Source organism: Ambystoma mexicanum, chromosome 4q, assembly GCF_040938575.1.
Source record: "Ambystoma mexicanum isolate Mex_15411 chromosome 4q, UKY_AmexF1_1, whole genome shotgun sequence".
NCBI lineage: Eukaryota > Metazoa > Chordata > Amphibia > Caudata > Ambystomatidae > Ambystoma > Ambystoma mexicanum.
Window position 1 is genome coordinate 122,706,631 of NC_090928.1, and position 27,215 is coordinate 122,733,845.

The 27,215-nt window shown below is 47.2% G+C and overlaps 1 protein-coding gene across 2 annotated transcripts in view; it reads right to left on the reverse strand.

The window, feature by feature from the left end:
• Positions 1-27,215, reverse strand: part of LOC138467536 (zinc finger protein 583-like) — a 304,181-nt gene that overhangs the window by 17,487 nt on the left and 259,479 nt on the right. For both annotated transcript variants that reach the window (XM_069607645.1, XM_069607644.1), the window contains one exon: positions 13,008-13,109. In XM_069607645.1, coding sequence (XP_069463746.1) covers positions 13,008-13,109 — 102 coding nt within the window. The remainder of the gene's footprint in view (positions 1-13,007; positions 13,110-27,215) is intronic.

A 27,215-nucleotide genomic window follows, 5' to 3' on the forward strand; every position in this document is an offset into this window, starting at 1 on the left:
GGCAGGGCTACCGATATAGCTGGGCATGAGGCATCATTAAGCCATGTTTCGGTGATGCTTAGTAGGTCGAGATTATGGGTAGATAGTAGGTCATTTATCTCTAAGGCATGAGCAGGGAGCGAGCGTACATTCAGAAGTGCGCATTTGAGAGGTGGGTATTGTGTGATTTTACTTTTTTTCAACTTGGGGTGTGACGATATGTGTTTACCGTAATGTGATGTAATGTGAGTTTTAGTGTGGGGTATTGCTGGGGAGGGGTGGATGGGCAAGGAGAGAGAGGCATGTTTAGTCCAGCTGTTGGAGTAATGAGTAAGTGAAGTGCGAGTGCTTAATCTGGAGTTCCTTAAAGGCAGCGGTGTGGGTGCGCATGGCAGGTGTCTGGGTAGTGTACAGTTTCTGAGTCTGTAGAGTCTAATTGCTGGACTGGGGGGGTGAGATTGTGTGATGAGATGGTCTAGTGAGCTGGAGTGTGAGTGCAAGGCTGTGCAATGAGTGTGAAACACATGGTATGGAAGTGTAGGTATAAGGACCTTGATTGAGATGGCTATGGCATAGGTTATCAGGATTGCTGAGAAGGGAGCAGCAGTGAGAGAGAGGGTGTGTGTGCTTATGTTATGAATACTGTGTAATATGTTGGGCCACATGATGGTAGGAGTCGCTGATATAGGTGCAAGCAACTAATATGTGTCAGAGGTCTTCAGTGTGGCCTTGCCGCTAGTGGAGGCACAGGTCAGTAATGATGAGGTGACATTAGATTGGGTGAGCATACTTTCAATAATATAATTGACGCATGGAAAAGGCAGTAAATACATACAGTTAAATATTTCTTTAGAGCAGCCGTTATGACAGTCGATGATGGTACAGAAGATATGTCTGAACTATCCTGGAAAACTGGTTTGAATAAACAATTAGATGTATGTTTCGGAGTACTACTATAATTATAGTCAAGAAAGGCATGTCAGCCCTTGTTAAAGTCTTGGGCTGCAGACCTGCACACCTCAAACAGCTGCAGCTCTGGGTCCGGCATTTCTTCTGAAATTTGGCAACTGAGGAACCCCAGTTGAAGATAAAACTGCAACTACCAAGTGAGCTTGCATTCCTGTTCGTATTTAGAAAAGAACAATGAAGGGGATTTTGGGAGTTGGAAGCAAGTAGACCAAGATGTGAGTGTCAGAGTGGCGAGGAAGATAATCTGAAGGAGGAGGAAAGTTCATGGGACAGTAGGAAGAGTGCCAGACGAGCAGAGGTTCGGTTTCTCTACCGATTGGTTCCAGCAACCGCTGCTGCCTCATTACTCTGACCTTTCCTACAACCCTTAATCCTTCTATAGTGTGGCTCACTGGGCTTAGCTACCTCAGCTTACCTTCAATGTGGCTATTTTGCATGGCCGCATCTGTTTCTATCTCCCTGTTACAACACCAACTCTCTGGAGTGCCCTTCTAATGCCCACACTGCTTACTTGCATCTGCCTCTTTTTATATTGTGGCGTGGGTAATAGATCTACCAAATGAGTGTTGAAATTGCTGGGTCAATTTCCGCATTGGCCGCACATTTGCGCGATTGGTGGGCCATAAAACGTCACATGATGTATGTCTTGATCAACAATGTGCTGAACAAATTCAACTCAGTCCTGCAAAAATAATCAAAGTCAGGAAGTGTGGCAACAACCATATATTAGCCTCCTACCCTGCAGAATGTAAGCCCAGGGTGGACGGACTGTCCCTTCAGAGGTGCAAGAAGGACCTTACAGGATCCTAAGGTTCGAATGGAGAGCCCGATCCCAGCCTCATGATTTAACATGGGCCAGGGCTCTGGAGGAGTTCTTTGGATGTCGAAGCCCCGATCCAAATCACAGAAGCAGTCTTCGACCACAGGGGACATGCTGGGCACCCTTCCCACTATATGGGGCCCTGGCGAGGCAAGAGTGAATTGTAAAACAAGGAAAATCGTGGCAGGGCTGGGGGAACCTGCGGCGGCATCTGCAAGGGGAGGCAATCTCGTGACAGGACTTGCACAATGACTTACTCCCTGGCTAAGGACTTTCAGGACCAATTTCAGCTGATGAGATCAGATCTCAATACGGCTCTGGCAGAGATGAGGCAAGAAGTGGGCCAACTGGGTGAAAGAACAGACCTCCTTGAAAGGGGCCTTCAAGAGGTGGAGACAGATTTGAGGGATCACAGCTAAGCAATTGAGAGACTGAATGCTTCTACGCAAGACCTGGAACTGCGAATGGAGGAACTGGAAAACAGGTTGCAGAGGATAAACATCGCAGAAACAGGTATGGACAAGGAGCTCAAGATGCAGGTCCAGAAGATCTGCGCGGATACTCTGGGAGACAAGATACTGGTGGAGGGTGGCCTGGACCGCATCCACGGAACTGGACGAATGGCGAGAGGTCCCAATGGCAGACCTAGGGATGTCCTAGCAGCATTCACACTGTATTCACAGAAAGAAGCTGTACTCTGGGGAGGGAGAGTGAAAGAGCCGCTGTCTTGCCAGGGATCACTGACCCAACTGTACCAGGACCTGGCGGGGAGCACTTTGCTTAAAAGGAGACCGATGGACCCTGTGGTTCACAAATTATCCAGAAGAAACATCCGATACAAATGGTCCTTTCCCTTTGGGCTGGTGTTTGACTGGGAAGGAACACAAAAACGCATTGCATCCACCCACGAAGGAGCTGCTCGACGGCCAAGATGAACAGGAGGGCCTGTACCCACCTTATGAAGGCTATACAAGACCCAGGCCCTGGGAATAGGCTACGGTGGGGGATCGCTGAAGAAAGAGGGCCCCGTCACATGGCCCCCAGCCAAAAAGCACAGGGGAGACCTGCTGCGAGAGCCCCCCTAAATGAGAGGCTGTGGTAATCGGCTGCATACACAAAGGGACATTCTAGCGGGGTGTTTACTGTGAGGGTGTTTATGCCCGTTGAGGGTTCTGGGGAGGAGGCAAGGAGGGTGGTTAGGGAGGTGATATGGGGAGGATGAGAGTTCTGGATGTTGGGTGCCGGGATGGGAGGAGGGACAAGGGATGTTGGTGAGTGTTGGAAAGAGTTCTGGGGTTAGGGGATGGGACAGGGGGGGACAAGGGAGAGGCTGAGGGGGTTCGGGGATCCTGGGGTTACGACTAGACGTGCTGGTAAGGGGTTGCAAGTTATTGAGGGGCTCAGGGAGAGGGCACAAACACATAGATGGTCTGTGGGAATTTCTAGGCATGAGTCAACAAAGCTGGAAAATTTCAAGTGGGTGATTCATAATGTGAGAGGTTTAAACTCCCCTCTAAAGAGGAAATAATTAGAACAATTCACCAAGACATCTGGCCCGGATGTTTTGGCTATCCAGGAAACCTAAAAGACCAGGGGAGACTTCACCTTATAGGTTTCTCCCGGGTCTTCCATGCATTGGCCCCAACAAGGCGTGTGGGGTAGCGCTCACCTTTAGAGACAGCGTGGACCTCCGAATAACAGACTCAAAGGAGGATAAAGGGGGTGGGTGCGTTATGGTTACGGGGGAGGCCGAGGGGATGGTCTACACTATGGCTTCAATTTAAGCCCCCAATGTCGATCAAGAAGCTTTCCTGAGAGATCTGCTGGTCACACTCGAAGGGTTTGCGAAAGGAAACATCATAATGATGGGAGATTTTAGCTTGGCTTGGTAATGGGACTTGGATAGGAGCTCGGGGGGGTGGGGTCTTATCATAAGGGGTGGGGTGGCCTCCAAATCTCTGCAGGACAAATGTGATGCCCTGGGACACATGTCATGGGGTGCGAGGAGGGGAGGAGGGGTTCAACTTTTTCTCAAACGTCTATGGTTCCCACTCCTGGATTGACTATGTGTGGGTCTCTGCACCCTTACTGGGACAAATCAGGGGCATTGAGGTGGGTTCACTGGGTAGAGCCGATCATGAAATGGTCACCATAGACCTACGAATCCCCAGACACAAGTCTGGTTTGTGGGGGTGGAGGAAACTGGGTGAATTAATACTGGACCCCATCAACAGGAAGGACTTGGAGGGCAAGATAACCCACTTCTTTGACTTAAATAGCACTGAGGACACGGGGGAGATCAATAGGTGGGAAACCTAGAAGGCCACCATCGGGGGAGCGGATTGTCGCTAGCTAAGGCGACAAGAGCAAACAAGGGAGGTTTCTGGAATCCCAGTTGGAAGCCGAGGTGGAGGTCTGTCGGAAAAGGTCCATAACAGCCCACTCCAGGAAGGGGCTAAAGGAATACAGGCAAGCCACCGGCCATCTAAATATGCTTAGAACCAAGAGAGCGAAAAGTCACCATTATTCGTGTGTCAATACTATTCTAAAGCCAAAAATGCTGATGAGCTCCTGGCGAGGCTCCTGAGGGGGGGCATCGGACACCAAAATAATCACTGCGTTGGCTGATGATCAGAGTATTGGGAAACACTTTCTACACTGATCTCTACTCATCCCAGGCCCACTTGATCACTTACGGGGAGAATTCCTCAATAAGAGCCATCTGCGAACAGTGGGGAATGCTGTCAGGAAAGGGCTCGGAGAAGAAATTTCAGAAGAGGAGGTTTGAGCTGTCATTAAAACACTGGCCCTCAACAAATCACCTGGGCCATGTGGCTTCACTATGGATTTTACAAAACATTTGCCATACCTTACAGCGCTATTCAACCACTTCTGTAGAACTGGTCGAATACCAGCACCAATGGAGGAGGCAAAGAACATACTCATTCCCAAACCCAATAAAGACTCCACAAAATGTAGTTTGTACCGGCCAATAGCTTTAATCAATGTAGATTCCAAAATGTATACTAAGATTCTTGGCTTCCTCTCGCCTTGATTCACCCAGACCAATCGGGTTCATACAAGGTCACCAAACATTTGATGAATTGCACATCTAGTGGAAAAAGTGCACATAACAAACCCCTGCAGCCTGCCTTTCCCTTGATGCTGAAAAAGCTTTCGACCGGGTGGAATGGTCCTTCATGTTCAAGGTAATGGACAAAATGGTCCTGGGAACTGAATTTATCAAGATGGTCCAGGCCAACTACATATCTCCCTCGGCAAAACTCCTCATCAATGGCTCCTTGTCCAGGATATTCTCCCTGAACAAGGACACTAAACAGGGATGTCCCCTCCCCTCTGCTATATGCGATCTACCTGGAGCCTTTACTTCAGACTTTACGGGAATCGGAGGAGGTACACAGGATTCCCTTTGGGGGCATTCAGCACAAGGTGGCAGCCTTCACAGACGACATGCTGCCCACATTTACAGTCCCTGGGAGGGATCAGGAGTGTGTTGTTGTCATGATGCCTGCCACCAGGAAACCAGACCAGGCCCAGCAACCCCAGAAGCAGGCATGATGCCATTTGGAGCAAGCCCAAAAACCCCAGCTAGGGGCTGTTTGGGTGCAGTCCTGGTGCCTATGGCGCCAGGCTCATAAGAATAGAGTCAGTCCTGGCGCCATGAGCGCCAGGCTCATAGTAGAAAACCTACCTGATGCAGACCATGCTGCAAACTTACCTGATGCAGACCATGCTGCAAGAAGCCACAAGCCAAATGAGGCTTAGGAGGGACTATTTTACCTAAGGGACTACTTTTTACTCGGGTGGGGCTGTGGAAGAATACTTACCTGGGACTACTTCCAAGGCTATTTAAACCACGCCCGGACAGCAGCACACGCTTCGCGTTATTGTGCATCCAGCAGCGTAACGCACACCGTGCCTGCAGCAGCTTCCAGTCTTCAGCCACGGCCGCCTCGAGTCCGGAGCTCCTGGAAACAAGAAGAAAGAAGGAGAAAAGGTCATAACAGGAGTTTTACCTTTAATCCTTACCTGAATCCTGATCTATCACACCACGGAGCTGGAAGAAGAAGTCTTTAAAAACACCTTACTTCGCATCCTGCAGCGCCGCGCTGTACTCACCTGCCTTGCAGCACTTCAGCATTCCATCATGCTCTTCTCCATCTCGCGGCCACTCTCCGACACCTAAGGAGACAAAAACAGCAAGGTGAGCCAAGGGGATACTCTAAGACTGTACAAGCTACCCCCCAAGACTTACCTGATTTACCACAGGGGGTACTTACTTCATTTCGGGTCGGCGCAGCTTCCGCTGCATCTCCGTCGTGCCCTGGCCCCTATGGGGAAACAACAGAACAGCAAGGCGCAATAAGGGGAAACCGATTTTTCCCAATAGACTTACCTGGTTTTACCGCTGGAGGCATCAATCCCCAAGACCTAATACCACATCAGCACCTGAATGGGGGAAAAGCCACATGTTATACATTGACACCATTTTATCAAACTGAGCCGGATAAAATAAACCCTTACCTGCATCTTACCGGTTGCCACGTGGAACTCTTCATAAGGGAAATTCAGCAACCTAAAGGAATTGGACAGATTGAAGGACAGACGTTTTTTGAACTCTTACGAACTACAGACTTACGGCGTCTCGCCAGCATTCTTTGAGTCAATACCGTTCTGGAACTCACCAACTCCTCCACGCCAGTGAAGAAACTGGTCATCTACGTGCCCCTGCGCTCGAAGCAGGATGGAGAGCTCATCTTTCCAAACCATCAGGTGAGAGCATAGAGGGAATCCAAAAGTGGCCTGTGGGAAGAACTACGGGAGAGGGGAAGGTGGGGTTAGCGCTCAAACTCCACAGGTGGTTAATTCCCTTTCTCCATTACAGAAGGATATTCCTACGAGTCAAAAAAACGAAGCTGGGTGGGCCAGTCCAGTCCATCATCTCGGCACTACGCGTCTCACTGGTGGAAACAACAGCTGGCCAGTTCAGATCGACGCCCCCGTGGGAGCCAGGTGAGCGTAACAGTTGCCTGACTTCAGGACAGTCTCAGGGTTGAAGGTCAACTTAACAAATCAGCGCTGACCAATCTAATGGTGGGGTAGGGGAGGCAAACTAGTGGCTTTGAAGGAATCTTCACCTATTTTAGAGCCCCAAGGGTATTAGATATCTTGGAATACATATCTCTCCAATCCTATTGGGCTGATACAATGCAAATATGCCCCCAATTTTGGCCTCCATTAAGGCCGACCTCCACAAATGTAATGCGCTCAAGATATCCTGGGCGGGCAGACAGCCAGCTGTCAAAATGGTTACCGTCCCCTGGCTTCTTTACCTATTCTAGGCCCTACCAGTGTCTATTTGAAGCATGTCCAGAGACTGGTAAGTTTTCTGTATTTATTCTCATAAAAGAAGGCCCTCCTGTCCAAGATATATTTCTTACTGGACAGGTTGTGCCCTTACACACATATTGTTTGGGAAACTTTGTAGATTCTAAGTTACCTAGGTAACAGCATAACATGTTATTACATTGGCACCTGAATGGCAACAACACGAACACATACAAGTTTGAATGTAGCAACCTACCATAACCTGCTTATAGATGTCAACTGTTTCATAACATGTTTGTTTAATACAGTTGCCTTTCATATTCTCTAAAAATGCATCTCTTGCAACAGATCTCATATCCTTACAAGGTAAATCATACTAATACTTGAATAACTCTGACAATACAGAAAAGTACCATATATATAAATAAATAATAAAACATGTACTGTGAGTATATATAACACACCTCCCTTCCTATATACTAAGGTAACCAAGAAAAACCTTACTCCATTTTAGGCCTTGTGGCAATATTGCCTTTATTCCAAGTGCGGCCATCACTTGATATTACTGCATTGTCTAGTACTTTGCGCACTATTAATGGACCTTGACATTTGCTCTCACCTTTGGGCACAACCACAGGTCGTCAATCCTAGACCTGATCTCCATGTTCTATTCTTGTGAGGCTAACATTAATTTATTTGTTATATTACTTCTTTGTGGCTTCATTTTTTAGACTCACGTTTTCTCTCAATTCCTTTTCATCACATTCGATAAATCTCATCCATCCTAACCATAGAGGACATACATGAGTGGCAGCTTTCCTTCTTCTTAGTACTTCGAATGGGATCAAACCTGTTGCATGGAGTGTCAGTCCATATATCAACGCAAGCCTTTCTATGTTATTGTCCCAAATTCCTCCAGCATGAATGGACATGCATCCTCCTTGCATTAGAGTCATATTGAACCTCTCCACTATACCGTTTGTGGAAGGATGACATGCAGCGGTCTTGTGGTGTTCCACACCCATATTTCTCAAAAAATGTGTCATCAATCTAGAGGTGAATTGGACCCCATTGTCTGTTAATATTTTCTTTGGGATTTCACAACTGCCCTGGAGTTTGCCTCAAAGACTTTACCTCTACCCATTTGGAATATAAGTCCACCAAAACGATCACATACTACTTCTGCCTATCCTTGGATGCTAATGGACCTAAACTATCTAATGCTATGTATTCCCATGGGAAATCTGGCAGTTCTATGGGTTGGAGAGGTTGGACGTGTTTCTTAAGTATTTTGTCAAAAGAAGAACACATGGCACTTTAAAAAAAGAAAAATCAATTCTTCAACTTCAGATTCCAACCCGGGCCACCTGAAATCTGATCGAAGTATGCCTTTTGTTTTAGAGATACCTAGGTGACTGTTGTGAGCTAGCTCTAGTAATTCTTTCCTTACTCCCAAGGGGGTATCATTTGAACAGCTCTCACCATATGGGAGCCTTCTAGCCCTGGCTCATCTCTTACTTTGTGAAATGATCCAAAGCCCATATCAGGGACCCATCCTGACCAATTGTTAACTACAAAATCTCTACTAAGTTCATGATCATTTCTCAGTGAGGTATCCCAACTTTTCTTGTGAACTGGATTGCACACACCCCCAGAACACATCCTGAAGTGGCTCTTCCATATATTCATCATGTGTGTCTACTGAATTCCTGGACAGATAGTGTGCTATGACATTATATTTTCCCGCAAAATGCCTAATCTCAAAATCAGGGACTTGTACAGATGTTACCTAACTGATTATGTGTCTGGAAACACCATCCAACACTTTTGATGTTAAGACCGCCCCTGAAGGGCTTATGATTAGAAACAAAGAATTGGTGCATTGGAGATTACACTCTTGATATCACAAAATTCTGTGTTCCATTCACTGGTCTGTTCAAAGGTTTGACCTTTGTTTCAAAGATTTGTAATGTTTATGTATTTATCTGAAACATTCTTCACAATTTTGAGTAGTTTTGAACCACCCCTGAAAATGACATAACCTCATGCTTGCCTTTGGGTGGCGAGGTCTGCAGTATAACAGTAACTAATCCTTCCCTCAGTGAGATCCCTTTCCTTGATGTGTGTCCCAGATTATCCATTTGTGAGGTTCCAAAACAGCATTTGGACTTTTGTAAAGTTAATCCAGCCCTACTGAGTTTGTCCAACACCATCTTGAGTTTTATATCAACCTGGTAGAGGAACCCATTACCAAGACATCATCCTGATAATAGAAGATACCGGGGATGACACCCACAACACCCTTCATCCCTTTTTCGAAGAAGGTGGCAGCAGATATGAGATCAAACGGCATCCTTTTAAATATGAATGTGCCATCCTGAGTGATAAAGGTGGTGAGATCTCTGGATTCAGGATGACGTTTGATCTGGTGATATGCTGATGCTAGATCAAAAGGTAGAGAACACTCGAACACCAGCCATGATGCTGATCATCTCCCCAATATTTGGAAGGGGAAATCGATCAACAACCACACATTTATTCAAAGACCTTAGGTCCACAAAGAGGTGAGCACTTCCATTTGGTTTTCTAACAACCACTACCGGGGAACACCATTCAGCAGGTTCAATAATGTTTTTGTCAATGAATCTCCTGATTTCCTTGGACACCTCTTCTCTAAGTGCAAGTGCAATACACCTTAACTTGGCCGCTACAGGGATAGAGCCTTTCTTTAATCTTATTTTGTGACATCTCCCTTTTAAGCACCATAGATTTTCTTTAAACACATCAGGTATGTTGTCTTCAGGTAAAGACGTGATGGAGGCATCACAGTCAGGAACTTAGTAATTGATTGACAAACCCAGGTCTCTCTGCTGATACCAACCTAAGAGGCCCCTTTACCAGAACAAAACATGTGTCCTTAATGACTTTGTTTCTGCACTCCGGAGTTGCCAGAAAACACCCCAGCATTGTACTTTTTGAGCCACCATAGGGGCTAGTCTTTGCATTAGAGGGTCTTAAGATGGCGTTGGAGAATTTGGACTGCCATGTTTCCCTATTAATGATTGTGTAGTCTGACCCTGAATCCATATGCATTTTTACTGCTCCCCATCAATTATCACTATGGAGTGAGGCTTCACACCCAGTTATCTTTAGAGGACCCCACTTCACATGCGGACCAACTGATGCCACATGCTTCATCATCAGGAAGGGGTTCCTCTGGACATTCACACTCAACATTCTCATACATTTCTTTCATAACCTTTTGGGACATGTTTTGACAGCACTTAGTGAAAGGACCTCTTTTCCCACACTTACCACACAGAGCTTTGCGAGCGGGGCATACACAGGTGTTAGCTAGATGCGAGTAACTCTTGCATCTGAAACATTTTCTGGGTCCAGGAGAGGGCAAAGATCTGTCGCCAATATTTTTCATACCGACCACTGCCTCCCGCTCATCCCTCTTTACCAGGGGTTTTTTTCTTACAGTTTTTTTGTGATGTCACCACACTAATGGACTCCTTTGAGTCTAATTCTTTGACACATGCAAGCATTTGTTCGACCCTTTTTGCAATTTCTATCATCATGCAGGCTAGGTCACCCTTTGCCCAAATCTCTCTAATTTTAACCTCTTCGACCTTTAACCAGCTCATCAGCCAAAGTTACGCTTGTAAGCAAGCTCCCTAAGGGCTGTGATAAAATCTTCAATCGATTCATTGTTAGCATGCTCCTTGATGCTCAAGTGATAGCGCTGTAATATGATTCTGACCTTTCCCTCATAATGTCTGTCCAGAGCACTCCAAGTCCCTCCAAGCATTCGCAGGCTGCAGTGGGTGGAAGATAAGCTTAACGGCAAAAACGGAACAGTACATAGGAGCCTGCTCGCTTTATCACATGGCGCCCACAAGTCTGAGTGCAGAGCCGGCGTTCAGTCAGTGGGAGGCAGAGGCAGCAGGCGAACTGTGCGGACCACCGTGAAAGACATCAAAGGCGATCTGCTCCACAAATGCACGTAGAAGGCGTGGTTGCCAGACTGACTAAGGAAGCATCAGCACGTTGTCCACAACGTTGCGCCAGAGGCATAGGAAGGTGCGGAGGGCCACCTAAGTAACGTAGCTTGCCTGGAATGAAGGAGAAAACACAGCGGTGGCCCACAGGTTGCGTCAGCAACAGTACGCAATAAGAGCAGTTGAGAGTCGAGCATGGGCAGCAAAGTTGCGCAAGAGGCCCGCTGCAAACTGAGCAAAGTGTATGGGGTGCTGGAAAAGGGAAGTGTGTGTGATGACAAAGGTGCGCCGACTCCAGAACATCAGGTGACCACTGGGGTAACGGTAGGGAAGTCCTCCTATCGAAGCACAGCTCAGGCAGTCAGGAGCACCTTCGGTGAGATGAGGAGGATGAATGCCGGCAACAGGCAGGGAAGAAGAAGCGTACCGAAGCAAAGGAATGAGAGGCAGCCAGATGAAGAACGAAGAGCAGCAACAGGCTTAGGACAACAACAGGAGGGCCTTCAGGGGTTAAGCTCATCACCATTCTGAAGTAAAGGATGACCAGAGTCTCAGGCATGTTTTCTGTAAGTATTTATTTTCATAAAAGAAGGCCCTCCTGTCCAAGAAGTATTTCTTACTGAACAGATTGTGCCCTCACATACATATTGCTTGAGAACCATTGTAGATTCTAAGTTACCTAGGTAACAGCATAATGTGTTATTACATTGGCACCTGAATGGCAACAACATGAACAAATACAAGTTTGAATGTAGCAACCTACCATAACATGTTTATAGATGGTAATTGTTTCATAACATGTTTGTTTAGTACAGTTGCCTTTCATATTCTCTAAAAATGCATCTCTTGTAACAGATGTCATATCCTTATAAGGTTCATCATACTAATACTTGAATAACTCTGATTATACAGAAAAGTACCATATAAATATATATAAACATGTCCTGTGAGTATATATCGGAAATCTGGGAAAACCTTCAGGCAACTTTATCTGGGCAGGCAAGAGACCGAAGATTAGCCGTCCCCTCTTAACAGCCCCAAACAGGGAAGGAGGGAATGGCACTTCCTAACTTTCAATTGGACTTTGAAGCTGCCCAGATTGTGTCCCTCCTCATATGCCATCTCTCCCTAGCTGTACTCCAATGCATTAAATTTCGGATTACAGGTGGGGCTAAAGCACCACCTTATTGCCAAAACTAAAAAAAGAATACTTTTGGAGTTGTGGACAGAAAGGACGAGACTTGATTCACATAATCTGGTAATGTGGAAAACTTGATAAATAATGGTCTGCTATTTGGAAGATGACCAGAGAGTTTACAGGCTTACAACGAAGAATCAGTTTTTGTCAAGTTGTCATGATTTTTAGGAAGTGGAGATATCTTGTGACCAGGTTAGTAGGTGGATATCTACTGCATTGATGACCTCTAAAGTAAGTATTCTTAGATTTTGGAAGAGTAATAACTCCACTGTATGATACCAGGTAAACAATGCGATTATATGTATAGCTCTATTCACAGGTTATAAATTTAACATTTGCTGAAAGCTGGAAAATTGTACTTGCATCATTTTCACTGTATCCATTACCGTTGTATTCAATAAAAACGATGTAAAAAAAAAAAAAGCATATAACTATACACCAATGAAAGCAAACCTGCTATCACACCACGCAGCAAACCTACATATGTATTTGAGCTTTAGCAACAATAAATACATACACATAAAGATTCAAAACCTATTGGTTTTCTAAATGTTTGTTTCAATCATCTACAACCTTAGCATGTGATCATGCTGAAGTAGCTCAATACATCAAAGTGCACACACTTTTTCTTTGGTGTGTCAGTGTAGGCGTGAAGTGACGTTTTAATGGTAAATCTCAGCTTCCTCACCTGTGGGACTAGTTGGGATTTCTCGTCTGTCGGAGTTCAAGCAGTCGATGACATAGGTAAGCGTGTCCTCTTTAATACTGAATGGTTCTCCTCGAGCTTCATCTGTAATTTTACAAATGCATGTAAAACTGTAGGTATGCTTATCCAAGGATTCAACACCCAGCAAGAGGTTCTCAATAAAACATTATGTTAAGATGTGTTTCTTCACTTTTGTTTGGTCTAATAATAAGTCTTATTTCATCAATTTAGTTCATTCAGAAAAGAGAATATCCATAAACCACTTTACAAAAAATATACAGAGTTAAAACAATATACAATGATAATTAAAAGGACAATGCAGGCCAAAGTTTACGTTAAAAACATCATTAAAAATGAATAAAAGACCCAATAAAAAAGATACTGAGTTTAAATGTACGCGTTCTCTCAATTTGCAAGAAATTTTGTCCCGCCAATACCCGATTATTCTTAACTTTTCAAGCATACAATCAAGATACAAGATGTTTATTCCGCCGATACCAGGAGTTTCTTAGATAGACTACACAACCCCAAGCCACTGGAGTAGAGGCTGCCAACAGTAAGTAGAACAGAGGAGGTCTAACCTGAGAAAAACATGCATTTCTAAGTAATGGTAGTATTGTTTTTCTTCTTATATCCCGGTAAACTGGGCAAAACATTATGAAATGCAATAAGTCCTCCTCTGGCCAATCAAAGCACAGGCAAGCTTTAGATTGTACATTATTTGACCAATTCTTGGTTTGTGCCCCCAGCCAGAGAGTCAAATCGTGCCCTTGCCAGTGCCCACCGGTCAGATGGTTTATGGCTATGCAGCAGGTACGGCTGAGTACCCTCTACAGTTGTTATGATAATGTGCCTTCTGTTCGCAGCTACCCCCATCATGAGCGTTTCTCTGTTAGTCACAAGAATAACATTATACAATTGCTTATATTTGCTTACAGTACAAGATGACAGAAGGGTCGAGGGACATAGCAGACTCTCAGCATTTAGCTGAGAAATGCATTTATTAATGTATGAGAGCCATGGAATTTTGCGTTTGGTTGCACTCATAGCCAACGCTCGTATGATCGTATGCATTAGCACGGCTTTAGGGTATGACCATACCTCCAACCAGTGTGAGAGAGGAGCCATCTGCCACTCATCGCCAATGTGGGGACATCCAAGTTCCAGGTGTGTAGCATAGTTCGGGGCTGACTGAGGTAGACCAAGCAGTTTTTTCAGAAAGGTATCTCTATGTTTTCAATGCGGGCAACCTTCTCCATACCCCACAATGCAGTTCTGTAGTTGGTGGGGGCTTTTGTATGGGCTCTGTACACCTCCATAATTAGCCTAATCGGATGCCCTGAACAGACATTTTAGAATCGAGACAGACCCCCAAAGGCCTGCCTCATTCTCAGGCACTGTTTTTCAATATGGTCAGACCCTCGCCACTTTTCATTGAAAGAGACTCCAAGGTATTGAAATTTAGTCACCCTTGGTATCAGTTCTCCACCCACCGCTCCAGATTTTGCACATATTGAGTGGTCTACCTCCCGTGCTTCTACATGCCATCACTGCTGACTTCTTAGAGTTTACTACCAATTTGAGATTGGACATAAATAGGGCATCAATCAAGCATTGTAAGGTCATGGGGGTGCGGGCGATTAAAACCATGTCATCCACATAGCCCAATACTGGGAGCGGTTGTCCACCCACCCTAATGAAGTCTGAATTAGTTTACACCAGTACCTGGTATACTCCGTTTAGAGAGCAAATAACACCGGGGCCACCACACAGCCCTGTCAGACACCCAGGAAACCTTCGAAGAAGGCTGTGCATTGTCCCTGATCACCAAATCTGACACAGGCTGACATGTTTTCGTGAAAGTCTTATTTGTGATTCACAAATATTTCCAGAGAATTCCTTTAACAAATTTGAAAACATTATGTTTACCACATGCTGCCATAGCTGATGGCGATGATGCATAATTTGTGAATGTAGGAGTAGAATTAAAAGAAACTAGGTTATGTTACTTTGTCGCTGTTTGTCCAACAGTTGTGGTGTAGATGCTTTGGTTTCTGAGCTGTGATGGAACACACTGCACTCAGCAAGAAAGCATTGTTTTTAGTACACACAGCGTTTGTCTCTCACTGCATCTACTGGTCCCAATCAATCCTTTGCCATTTTATTAGCAATGTCAGTAACAATCTGGGGACAGAATAATCACCACTAACCAAGGCTCCAATTGGAAGCCGACTGTTTTGGTTTTCCCCTTTGCCATTTAAGCCCTTTTCCAAGGAAGTGTCATTTTATGATTTGGTTCAATTGACAAGTTCAAACTATTTTGTAACTATGTACTAATTAAAAGTGTTGGTGATAACGGTAAGAACAAACAAGTTACTTTCTTACCTGGTAACGTTCTTTCGATGGGATGGTCCGACGACCTATTCCATATCTATGACATGTAATCACCACAGCTGTGCTGCTTCGGAAACTTTTTTCGACGTCTGCGTCCTGCGTCGATGACGTTGATGCGCCGTCGTCGAGGACCTCCTCCGACGTCCGACGTCATCCGATGTGATAAGTAGGACGCACGACGCCCGTAGCCTCAGTTGTATTTTTTCCCCCCAGAACGTGTGACATAAGTCAACTGCCAGTCAGACACAAAGCCTTGCGGAACGTAAGCTGCAATCGCAAAATAAATTCTGCAGCGGGGAAGGCAGGGCGGGAGCGATATGGAATACGTCGTCGGACCATCCCATCGAAAGAACGTTACCAGGTAAGAAAGTAACTTGTTCTTCGAGGGGATTGGGTCCTCCGACGTATTCCATATCTATGACAGACTCCCAAAGCAGTACCAGAGCAAGGAGGAGGGAAAGAATTTAGAATCAAAATTTAGAATAGCCAATCAAATAGCAGAGCAAAGGACCGCCTTGCCAAAGGCCAGATCCTGTCCTCGGATGGAATCGAGGGAATAGTGACGTACAAATGTATGTACTGAAGCCCAGGTGGCTGCATCACAGATATTGCGAATAGGCACACCCCTCTGCAGGGCAGTAGATGCAGCCATACCCCTGGTAGAATGGGCCCGCAAGCCAGCCGGTGGGACCTTACCCGCTAAGCGGTAACACTCGGAGATGGCCAAAATAATCCAGCGAGACAAAGTCTGTTTCGTCACAGCTTGCCCCAAACGCTTTCCAGCGTAACCAATAAAGAGTTGATCGTCCACTCTGACCCGGGACATGCGTGAAACATAAAAGCTTAAAGCTCTCCTAGGATCAAGCCTATGGAGCCTCTCCTCTTCCTTACCAGGATGCGGAGGAGGATAGAAGGCCGGAAGAACAACCTTCTGGGCCAAATGAAATTCCGTCACTACCTTTGGAAGAAAAGAAGGACGAACTCTAAGGACAACCCTGTGCTTGTGAAATACAGTGAAGGGTGGCTTAACTGAAAGTGCCTGTAACTCACTCACTCTGCGAGTGGAAGTAACCGCAACTAAAAACACAGTTTTCAGAGTTAACAGCCTCAAAGGGCAAGAATGTAAAGGCTCAAACGGAGCACCCATAAGAAACTTAAGAACAAGGTTTAAATCCCAACCGGGCACCAGGAAAGGTGACGGAGGGAACACATTAGTGAGCCCTTTCAGAAACTGTGAAATTAAAGGGATTTTAAAGTAAGAACACTCTTCAGACGAGCGCTTAAAGATGGACAGTGCCGCCAGGTAACCTTTAATGGTACCCACTTGCAAGCCCCTGTGGGCCAAAGAAAGTAAAAAGGACAGAACCATGAGGATGTCACATGCAAAAGGATCCACATTCTGAACTCTGCACCAGTCGCAGAACTTACGCCAACGGCAACGGTACAGAGACTTTGTTGCTGGCCTACGGGCCGAAAGCAACACCTCCATCACGTCTTCAGGGAGGTCCCAATCCTTATACCTCAACCTTTCAGAAGCCAAGCGTGAAGGTTGAGGGATCTGACCTCTGGATGGCGAACCTGACCCCCCTCCCGTGAGAGCAGATCGTCTCGGTAGGGAAGACGACGTGGAGGGCAGATGTACAAGTCGAGAAGGTCCGGGTACCACGTCCTCCGAGCCCACGCCGGGGAAATGAGGATCATCCAGGAACCGAACTTCCGTAACCTCCGCAGCACTTGCGGGATGACGGGGACTGGAGGAAATGCGTACAGCAGCGGGAATGACCACTCCACCACGAACGCGTCTCATAAGGCTCCTTTTGGAGGAAATTCCCGCGAGCAAAACCTTTCGCACTTCCGGTTGACACTGGAGGCGAAGAGATCCACTTGAGGGGTCCCCCAAAGGGCGAAGATCTCCAGGAGGATCTCCTGAGCCAGCTCCCACTCGTGAGAGATTGCGCTCTGCCTGCTCAGAGCGTCTGCCGTCACGTTTTCGTCTCCGGCCAGATGAACTGCCGAGATCGAAACTTCCTGCTGGATGGCCCAGAACTCGAGCTGCATCACCTCCCTGCACAGAGGAAGTGACCCTGCCCCCCCCTTTTTGATGAGGTAGTGCATGGCCACTGTGTTGTCCGTCAGGATCAGGACACTCTTTCCTCGCACAGTCGGCAGAAAAGCCTTCAGGGCTAGCCTGGCGGCCCTCAGCTCCAACAGATTGATATGGAGTCTGGACTCCGACGGAGACCAACGACCGCTGACTGTCAACCCGTTGGCATGAGCTCCCCATCCCGTGAGGGATGCATCCGTCACGATCGTCACCTCCGGCCAGGGAAGCCAAAATGGAGCCCCCTTCATCAAGTTGCCTTCGACGGCCCACCACAGAAGGTCCCGGGCGACCAAGGGCGGCACCTGAACCGGGTCCGACATCCTGCTGGAGGACTGCGACCATTGCGTCTTGAGTGCCCACTGCAAAGATCTCATCCGCAGGCGAGCCTCTGGCACCAGAAGAATGCAGGATGCCATGAGGCCGAGCAACCTCAAGAACTCGAACGCTGGGAGCGTCTGGGCATGCTGAAACTTGTGCACCATCTGCTGAATGTGAAGAGCCCTCACCTGGGGAGGAAAACACTGCCCCAGGGAAGTGTCGGGCACTGCTCCGATGTACTGGAGCCGCTGTGTTGGCGTCAAATGGGACTTCTTTAAATTGAGGGAGAAGCCCAGCCTGTGAAGGGAGTGGCAGGCGACGGACAGATGATCCAGGACTTGCTCGGGAGAGCTCCCCCTGATCAACCAATCGTCCAGGTAGGGGTAGACGTGAATCCCCCCTTGCCTGAGATGCGCTGCCACCACCACCATGAGCTTGGTGAAAACCCTTGGGGCGGAGGTCAATCCGAACGGCAGGACCCGAAACTGAAAGTGCGAGTCGGCAACCGCGAACCTCAGGTACTTCTTGTGCTTGGGATGGATCGGCACATGGAAGTAAGCATCCTTGAGGTCGAGTGACACCAACCAGTCCTGAAGCTGAAGGGCCTGGAGGACTTGAGAGAGAGTAACCATCTTGAACTTGTCCTTCCTGAGGAGTTTGTTCAAACCGCGCAAGTCCATGATGGGTCTCAATCCCCCGTCTTTCTTCGAAATAAAAAAATAAGGGGAATACCATCCCTTGTTCCTCTCCGCTACAGGCACCAGTTCTATGGCGCCTTTCTCCAGCAGGGCTTGAATTTCCTGCGCAAGGAGCGGATCCGGACTCTGCAAAGAGAGGTTCCCCGGTGGATTGTCGCGAGGCCTGTGCCGAAAGGGAAGACAGTAGCCGTGGGTTATGATCTCCAGAACCCACACATCTGAAGTAATGTCTTGCCACTCTACAAGATGCTGCGCCAACCTTCCCCCAACCGGCGAACCATGGGACATGGCCTCATGACTGAGTGGGAGCGGCTGCAGCGTTACCTGAGGGCAAAGAGGCAACTGCCCGAGCGGCCTTGGCACCACGGGTACCCTGTCGTCCACCTCTGGTACCCCTGCGTTGGCCTCTTTGACTGCCAGCTCCTCTCGCTTTACTGAAGGACGAGTAATAGCGAAAGGAACCACCCCTCCACTGCTGTCCCCTAGGACGAAAAGGCAGAGGTTGGCGAACTGCAGCGCCCAACGACTTCGCTGCAGCTTTTGAGCTCTGCAACCTCTCAAGGCTCTCGGTCAGCCTTGCTGCCAAAAAGGTGTTCACCGTCAAAGGGCATGTTGAGGAGCCGGGACTGCACATCAGGAGCAAACCCCGACTTCCACAACCACGCAAACCTGCGTATCACGGTGCTCGCCGCCATGGACCTACTGACGCATTCAGCTAAGTCCAAACCCGACTGAACGGACTCACACATGGCATCCTTACCATCCTGGACCATAGCAAGGAAACCATCCCGTTCGTCCCCGTCGGAAATATGTTAAGCCGCTAACGCAACACAGTTCCACAGAGTGTGTGTGAAACGAGACAAGGCACAAATGGAGTTGGCCGCCTGAAGCGCCATACCACCAGAAGAAAACACTTTCTTCACCCAGCCATCAAAACGTTTGTCGTCCCTATCAGGAGGGATGATAGGGTACGACGCCTGCTTTGCCGGGGCCGTGGCCGCCTGCACCACCAAACTCTCCGGAGTGGGGTGCCTGGTCAAGTAGCAGGGGTCACTACTGGCTGGACGGTATTTTCGCGACAAGGATCTGCCCACCGCCGGGAGACTCTCCGGAGCAGTCCAAGCCGCCGCCACCCTTCTCTGTAAAGCCATATGGAACGGCAGTACCGGGTCAGTTGGGGGACCAACATCAAGGATGTCCGTCAGATCATCCTGCACAAACTCCCCCGTGGGAGCAGACCATCCCAAGTACTCAGAAACCCTAGCCATAAGGCGCCGATACGAGGAATCGGCATGAGAGCCAGGCTCAGGCCTACAAAACTCCACCTCCGGAGAGGTGTCCAGTCCACTGGCATCATGCAGTGACTGCCTCAAATCGTCAAACTGACTATGGCCCGAGACAATTTCATCTGGAACCTGACTAGGAACCAGGCCATCAGAATCCTCATCCGCCTCTGAAATATATTCCAGGTGGTGAAAAGAAGGCACCCGAGAGTGCTTTCTTTTAACCAGAGCCTTCCTACGGGGTTCCCCCGTGCCACGGGGTACCTCCGACACGAAAGGCGTCGATGGCGTTGAGCGAATCGGCGCCGGCGTCGAGAGAACAGGCATTGGCGCCGAGAGGATCGGCTTCGACGCCGAGGAAATCGGCGTCAACGTCAGATGCAGCGCCGCCAGCATCGGCGGCGTCGACACAGCCCTCGAAGCCGGAGCCCCGAGCGTGTCCTTCGACAACCTGATCGTCGACGGCTTTGATGACTTCCTCGAAGCCGGAGCCTCGAGAAAGCCTGTCGACGCCCTCGACGCCTCAGACATCGATGTCTTCCTCAAAGACCTCACAGGTGCACACGGTCTCGAACGCGCCGAGGACCGGGACCTGGAACGGGTACGTCGAGAACGAGTCTCCTTGTCCGAACGGGACCTCTCCCGTGACTCGTGCCGACCACTCTTGCGAGCGATGTCTCTCGACCTCTCACGACCGACCCCACTCGGGGGCGCGGACGACTCGAGAATCACCAGCATTTTCTTCCCGAAGGAAGCCCATTCCTCCGGCGTCGCACAGCTGGTGGGGTAAGCGACGTGCCGGGCAGAGTCCTCCGAAGAGGATCTGGAAGACGACCGGTGTCGGTGCTTCCGAGAATGCCTCGAAGAGGCTGAGGAGTGGCGAGATCGACTCCTAGAAGGAGACCCACGAGACTTCCGACAATGATGCGGAGAGTCACCCCTTGAATCATCCGTCGAAAGCCCCGCAGACTTCGACTTCCGGGGCTTGGACACCCGACCTACCGACAACTTCTTCTTACGTTCGCGTAAGGCTTTGGACGTGAGCGACTGGCAGTCGATACAGTCATCCGTGTCGTGGGCCTCCCCGAGGCACCAGAGGCAGGCGTTGTGCGAGTCCGTCACCGACATCTTGGACCCACACTCCCTACACTTCTTGAAGCCCAGACGCGGGGTCGAAGACGAAGTAGAAGACATCTTCACAAGAAGGATTTTCACAAAAACGAACAGGTTCGAAGAACCGAGAAGAACAGAACTCCAAAGAGTCGAGGCGTTAACCGAGATTCACGAAGCAAAACGTTCGCGGAAAAAACGGAACTGAGGCTACGGGCGTTGTGCGTCCTACTTATCACATCGGATGACGTCGGAGGAGGTCCTCGACGACGGCGCATCGACGTCATCGACGCAGGACGCAGACGCCGAAAAAAGTTTCCGAAGCAGCACAGATATGGAATACGTCGGAGGACCCAAACCCTCTCGAAGTGCTACTTTAAATAAATCCTATCTTAAAATATCACTTATTTAGGACTTGTGATTTTATGGGATATTTATCAGGAATGGAACATAGAAAGTATTGCATTAGGTAAATAACTAACACCCTATGTAGTACTTGCGGGTGTTATCATTACTAAATAACGCAGAGTATGTCCAGCTTGATCTGTCTTGTTCCCCAATACCTCATTAATGTATGTTAAACTTTCTTCTGTCTGTACAGTTCCCATTTCATGTTCTTTATCTTCCTCCTTTACCAGCTCATACATGGTACATCCTGCTATTACCAGTCATTTATCATAATGCACACGGATGCGGGAACCCTCTGCTGTCTGTGTGTACACAATGTTCTTTAGAAGTGCCACCCTCTTCTCTGGAGCCCAACACTGTTACATGCGGCACCACCACTGTATCATGAGGCACCACATGCTTCGGCAGCATGTAATCCCAAAAGAGGTACATACAGCTATAGACACAAGCATAGAACGAATTGACTTGCATGCAAGAAGATCCATTGATCCACCTTCCTTCCTGACTTGCATGCCAGAAGGTCCATTGATCCACCTTGCTTCCTGAAGTACAAGAACAATGTCCCAGGTTGCACTGTACCTGAACTGCTTTCATCATCACCAAGGAAAAACTCTACATGTTCCCCATATCAAGACTCTGAGCTTTCAATGTCCATGTGCAGCCACACAGGATGACCAAGTCATGCAAACACCAACATAAGCCATAGCACAGAGTGAAGAAGTGTGTGGCTACAGTACATGGGTGTGTGCAGGAGACAATAAATACCTATTGCATCCTTGAAAACATACGTCACATATAAAAGAATTGCATAATCCAATGAAAGTAACCTGCACTACCAAATATATGTGCCTGTACAGTGAGCGGCTACTGCATCATCACATGGTGTTGGGCAACCCTGAAAGCAAACTGCACACAAAGAACATGTCAGACATATCATCGAGCACAGAGCAAATATCCCAACAAAAAACCTCACCAAAAACCTCACCCATCACTGCTGACAATTTGCTTCATGCCTGAAGACTGCGCATTTCCATAAACACTCACTAAGCGACATTAGCACTGTAATACATTGACTTGGAAATAAGGGTGCACTGAGAGACTGGCATAGGAAGTGGTATCTACATTTCACGATCCACGCACCACACAGGGTTGAGTAACCAATTGTCATCAACACACCGCAACACTGTCCACACATGCACAGGTCCCATCCACGTGCACCAAGTTGGATTTTAAAAAAAAGACAAAAAACATCTAGTGGAAGTAACATTTTTGAAAATATAGTAAGAGTCGGAGAAGGAAGGGCCCAGGAGAGGAACAGAAGAGGGTGAATAGCACACCAAGGCCGAAAGGTGCGTTAACCTGTTCATACTGCTAGTGCGAAATTGTGGAACTGCTTAGATTTGAATTGAGGATATGCTTTCATAGATAACATCTTGTTGTTGGTGCGTGAACCCTTTCCTCTTGTGAAGTATGGGCAGAGAGAAAAGCACTCTCATTTTGTGTAACTCTAATTACATCTCCTTGTTATGGCAGTCCCTGTGGACTACATTACCCAGATCATCCTGGGGTGTATTTACTGATTGTCTTGGTGCTTTAACGCCAGCGCTTCTGGTGCAAGTCGGTCTTCGCCAGTCCACGACAGACCTCGGCATAACTCCGTAATCCACAGGGTAAGTGCTTCTGGAGTTGAATTGTAATCTTCCTGTGCCGTGTACATTGCATTCCCCCTATCTGCCCAAGAACAAACCTGCGATTCTCGCCAGAGGGTTATTTACACTGTGAGAGTGACAGCTTTCTTACCCAGTGTTTCCTCGAGACACAGAGGAGAAACTGCACGACATGGGTTTTCCTGCAAACTTTAACCGGTTATTAGCAGCTCAAAGAGTCAATCGTCTCTCAACTATGTTTGTTTCCATCTCTCTCCCGAATGAGTGTCAAGACAACCCTCCCTAGCCCTCTGTCCATCACCAATCCTGAAATTCATTGTGCTCCTACCCATAGTGATCCAGAGCAAACTATGCCCACAAAGTCGGAAAAATACAGGGGTTTCTCTAACATCTGAGGCTACACCAATGGTTGCATGTCCTCAGACTTTATTGGAACTAGTCGAGAAGGAAGCACACCCAAACAGCTGGCTCGTTCCTCAAGCAGTTGGGATCACCTTTTACCAGAAACAAGGTTTATACAGAACTTAGTACACTCCCCGATCAAATCAATAATCAAGGTTAGTAGTATGTCTCCCCTACTCCCTAAAACAAGTGGGACAATTAAAATGACCCTTTTGAATACCAGGTCCCTCAATAGTCATGCATATGACATCCATGACTTTATCATAGACAGGGACCTTGATATTATGGGCCTCCGGAAACGTGGATCACAGATGTCAGTGGTCCTATGATCAACCTGGCTGTCCCGGAGGTATACACTATCTTCTGTAAAAACAGGGAACAGGGTCTTGGTGGGCAGGGAGGGAAAATACCATGGACAAAGAAGCCATTGACCTGGAACAGGCCCTCACCAATATTGAACACCAAGTTATTAACAGCGAAACTGTTACTGCTAAGAACAATATGCTAGATTGGGTTGTGACCAGCAATTTTACAGCACATATCGATTGTACCACCCCATGTATATGGTCAGACCACAATGCCGTCGAATTCCATATACAGCCTCAATCCCCTCCCTTGAAAACCTCCAACAACATAACAAATGTTCTTAGCCGGAACTTTGAGAAAGTTCGGTTACCCGACATCCAAATTTGCCTGGAATCTATTAGGTCATCAACAGCCAAAGTGGACTCTGCAGAGACTCTGGGGAACACCTTTTCAAAATCCTTCTTGGACATGCTTAACAGAGTTGCACCACATAGGTCAAAGTCGGTCAGAGCTAACATTGGGCACCAAAAATGGTTTATGCCTGAGCTTTATGTCCTCAAGAGGGCAAAATGTACACTGGAAGACAGATGGCTGAAATGTCCATCTGTCGAGAATAAAGAAAATTGGAAAGTCCAGGAAAAACTGTACTAACTTATAATAATGGAAACTAAAAAGAATGTCTTTAATACTCAGATTAATGAGGCTACAAACAGTCCAGGGAAACTCTTTGAGTTCCTCAAATCTCTGGAGAAGCCGAAAGCGCAAAATATTTCCTTTGCGCCCACTGTGTAGGATTGCACAGAAGTACAGGCAGCCCTTGAAGCCAACATTTCTAAGTCCGGATATAAAATTAAAACCGCCTTAGTCCCTATTCCATCAAGTAGAACTCCCTTGGTCCATGTCGTCAGGAATCAGGATCCTCCCAAATTTACTCTGTAGCCAAATTCTACCACGGACATGCAGAGCTTGCTCTCCACCATGCGACTCACCTCATGCCCTGCCCTGAAAATATTGTTCCGCCCAAAGTGCTTCTGGAGCACAGAGAGTTAATCACTCTTTTTCTTACCCAACAGGTGAATTCCTCCTCCTGGGACAATTATGTCCCGGAATCAATCATGGTGGTTATGGTCACCCGACTTCTTAAAAATCCTGGAAGCGACCCCAAAGACCAGGTAACTTCAGACCCATTAAGAACGGTAATTGTCTCCAAAAAATACCATACAAGATTGCAACATCACAGCTTCAATCATTTATGGAAACTAATGGGGTTCTTCATAACAGGTAATCTGGTTTCAGACCAGCTCACAGTACTGAATCGGCGTTGGTTGATCTCCAAACACACGTTAGGTACAATAGAAAAGGGAAAGGCTGGCCTTTTAGTCTTATTCGACCTGTCAGAGGCTTTCAACTGGCTCAACCATAACTGACTGTTAAACAAACCAGACACTTAGGAAATTGTACGGAGGGAGCCTTCTAGAACCACATTAATGTTTCGCCAATTTCAGGCAACCTACTCATTTGGGAAGGTGCTGAAATTCCGGAGTACGGCGTGCGGTCTCCAAATGTCATGTAGCCAGTAATGTCTGGAGGTTCCTAACAGGTAACTATGCAAAAGCTGGGGCAGATTGGTGAAACGGTGTGGAATGGTATAAGGAACAACGCTTCACCACAAATCCTGCCACAAACAAACAAATGTTGACTTTAATATATAGATAGATGAAATTAACATCATGCGTTGTTGAAATAGAGTCAACCCTAGGTAATTCTAGAAATTTACAACAGAAGTCCTGTAACTACCCAGAGAAAAATTAGATAATGGTTTCAGCGTTGTTCACCAGGTGCCTGGCCCTCCACGGTAGGACTGTGGTCCTGCCACCACGCCGGACAGATTGTATTCTCCCTGTCTCTACAAGGTTTTCGGTTCTCCAGTGTCTTGGGCTGACTTTCTGCAGCTTTCCAATTGCTGCGGGAACAGTGGCTTCCTCAACTTCTGCCTCTCCCAGGCGTGCTTGAGTCAGGGGACTTCCCCTGTGCACCATACTCTCTCTACTCTTGGAATCCAATTGTCTCAGATAAGTCTTTTCTTAAAGAGATACTCCCTTTACCTTTGTTTAATCCACTATTGCCTGAAGCAACATAGAAGGATGCCACATTATTTTTCAAGGAAGGCAGTTCCATGTATGCAGAGATGGTGGTTTGCCTATGGAGCTCCCTGTGGGAATGAGTCCTTGTCCCCAAAGGGGGGAGTCACTCCCAGTTAGGTCTGACTTGCCCAAAGCCATAGGAAGAGTCTTGTGGAATGGCCTCACCTCCGTAGCCTCAAAGGGGGTGGTTCTCCCTTCAAGAGAATTTACAAACATTCCCAGTTCATCACATACCCTTCCCCTTATGATTGTGGCTTCACACCATCTGTATGGAGTGGAAATCTGGTCAGAAAGTCCACATTTCCTGGTTTCTTTCCTTTTCGATGTTCCAACGAAAAACAAAAATGTTGCAGATCAAGGGACCATGTCATTACTCTGGGGTTAGTGACTTTCCTAAGCCTCATCCAGGTTTAAAGGCGAGTGGTCGGTAATGAACCTGAATTTCCTCCCCGTGACATAGTCCCTTAGGTGTCTGATGGCCCACTTGAACGACAAGACTTGGAGTTCTACAGTGGTGTATTACTGTTTTTGGGGAAATAGGGACGTCCTGCTAGTACAGAGTACTTGATGCTCAATACCGTCAAACTCTTGGAACAGTCCTGCACCCAAGCTAACTTTGAAGGCGTCGGTTTGCAAAAGGAATTCTTTGATAAAAAACAGCATTTTGAGATCTGGCTCCTGACAGAGGATGTGTTTTAAACCCTCAAAACTTGATTGGTCTTCCTTATGCCAAGTCAATTTTTGAGGTTGCAAGTTCTTCAACTTGTTGGCGAGATTAGCCGCCAGGGTGGAGTAGTTGGGAATAACCAGTCAATAGTATCCGATTAATCCAAGGAACGATTGAAGATCTCTTTTCCATTCACGGATTGGGGTTTGTTTGACTGCCTTCACTTTATCCACCCGAGTTGGATAAGGCCATTCCCAACAAAGTATCCAAGATATTTTACGGCTGACTGGGCAAAATGACATTTTCTTGAGAGGGCTGGCGATGGAATAAAGGTGGTGGACTTGCTCTGGCCAGCTGTTGCTGTGGACGACTATGTTGTCCAGATAAGCTCCACAGAAAGCGGAGTAGGGTTGCCGAACCTTTTACATGAGCAGTTAAAAGGTGGCAGGAGCTCTTTGCAGGCCAAATGGGAGAACCTTGAATTGAAATAAGCTTTGTGGCATCGGAAAAGTGGTCTACTCCCTATCCGCAAGATTTAAGGGAACTTGCTAATATAATTTTGTCAAGTCGAATGTTGAAATGTACTTAGCCATAGATTGAGGGTTTATCAATTAAGCCATCAATCTGTGGCATGCAGTAGTTATCGAAGATGATGATCGAGTTTAACTTCCCAAAATGTATACAGAAAC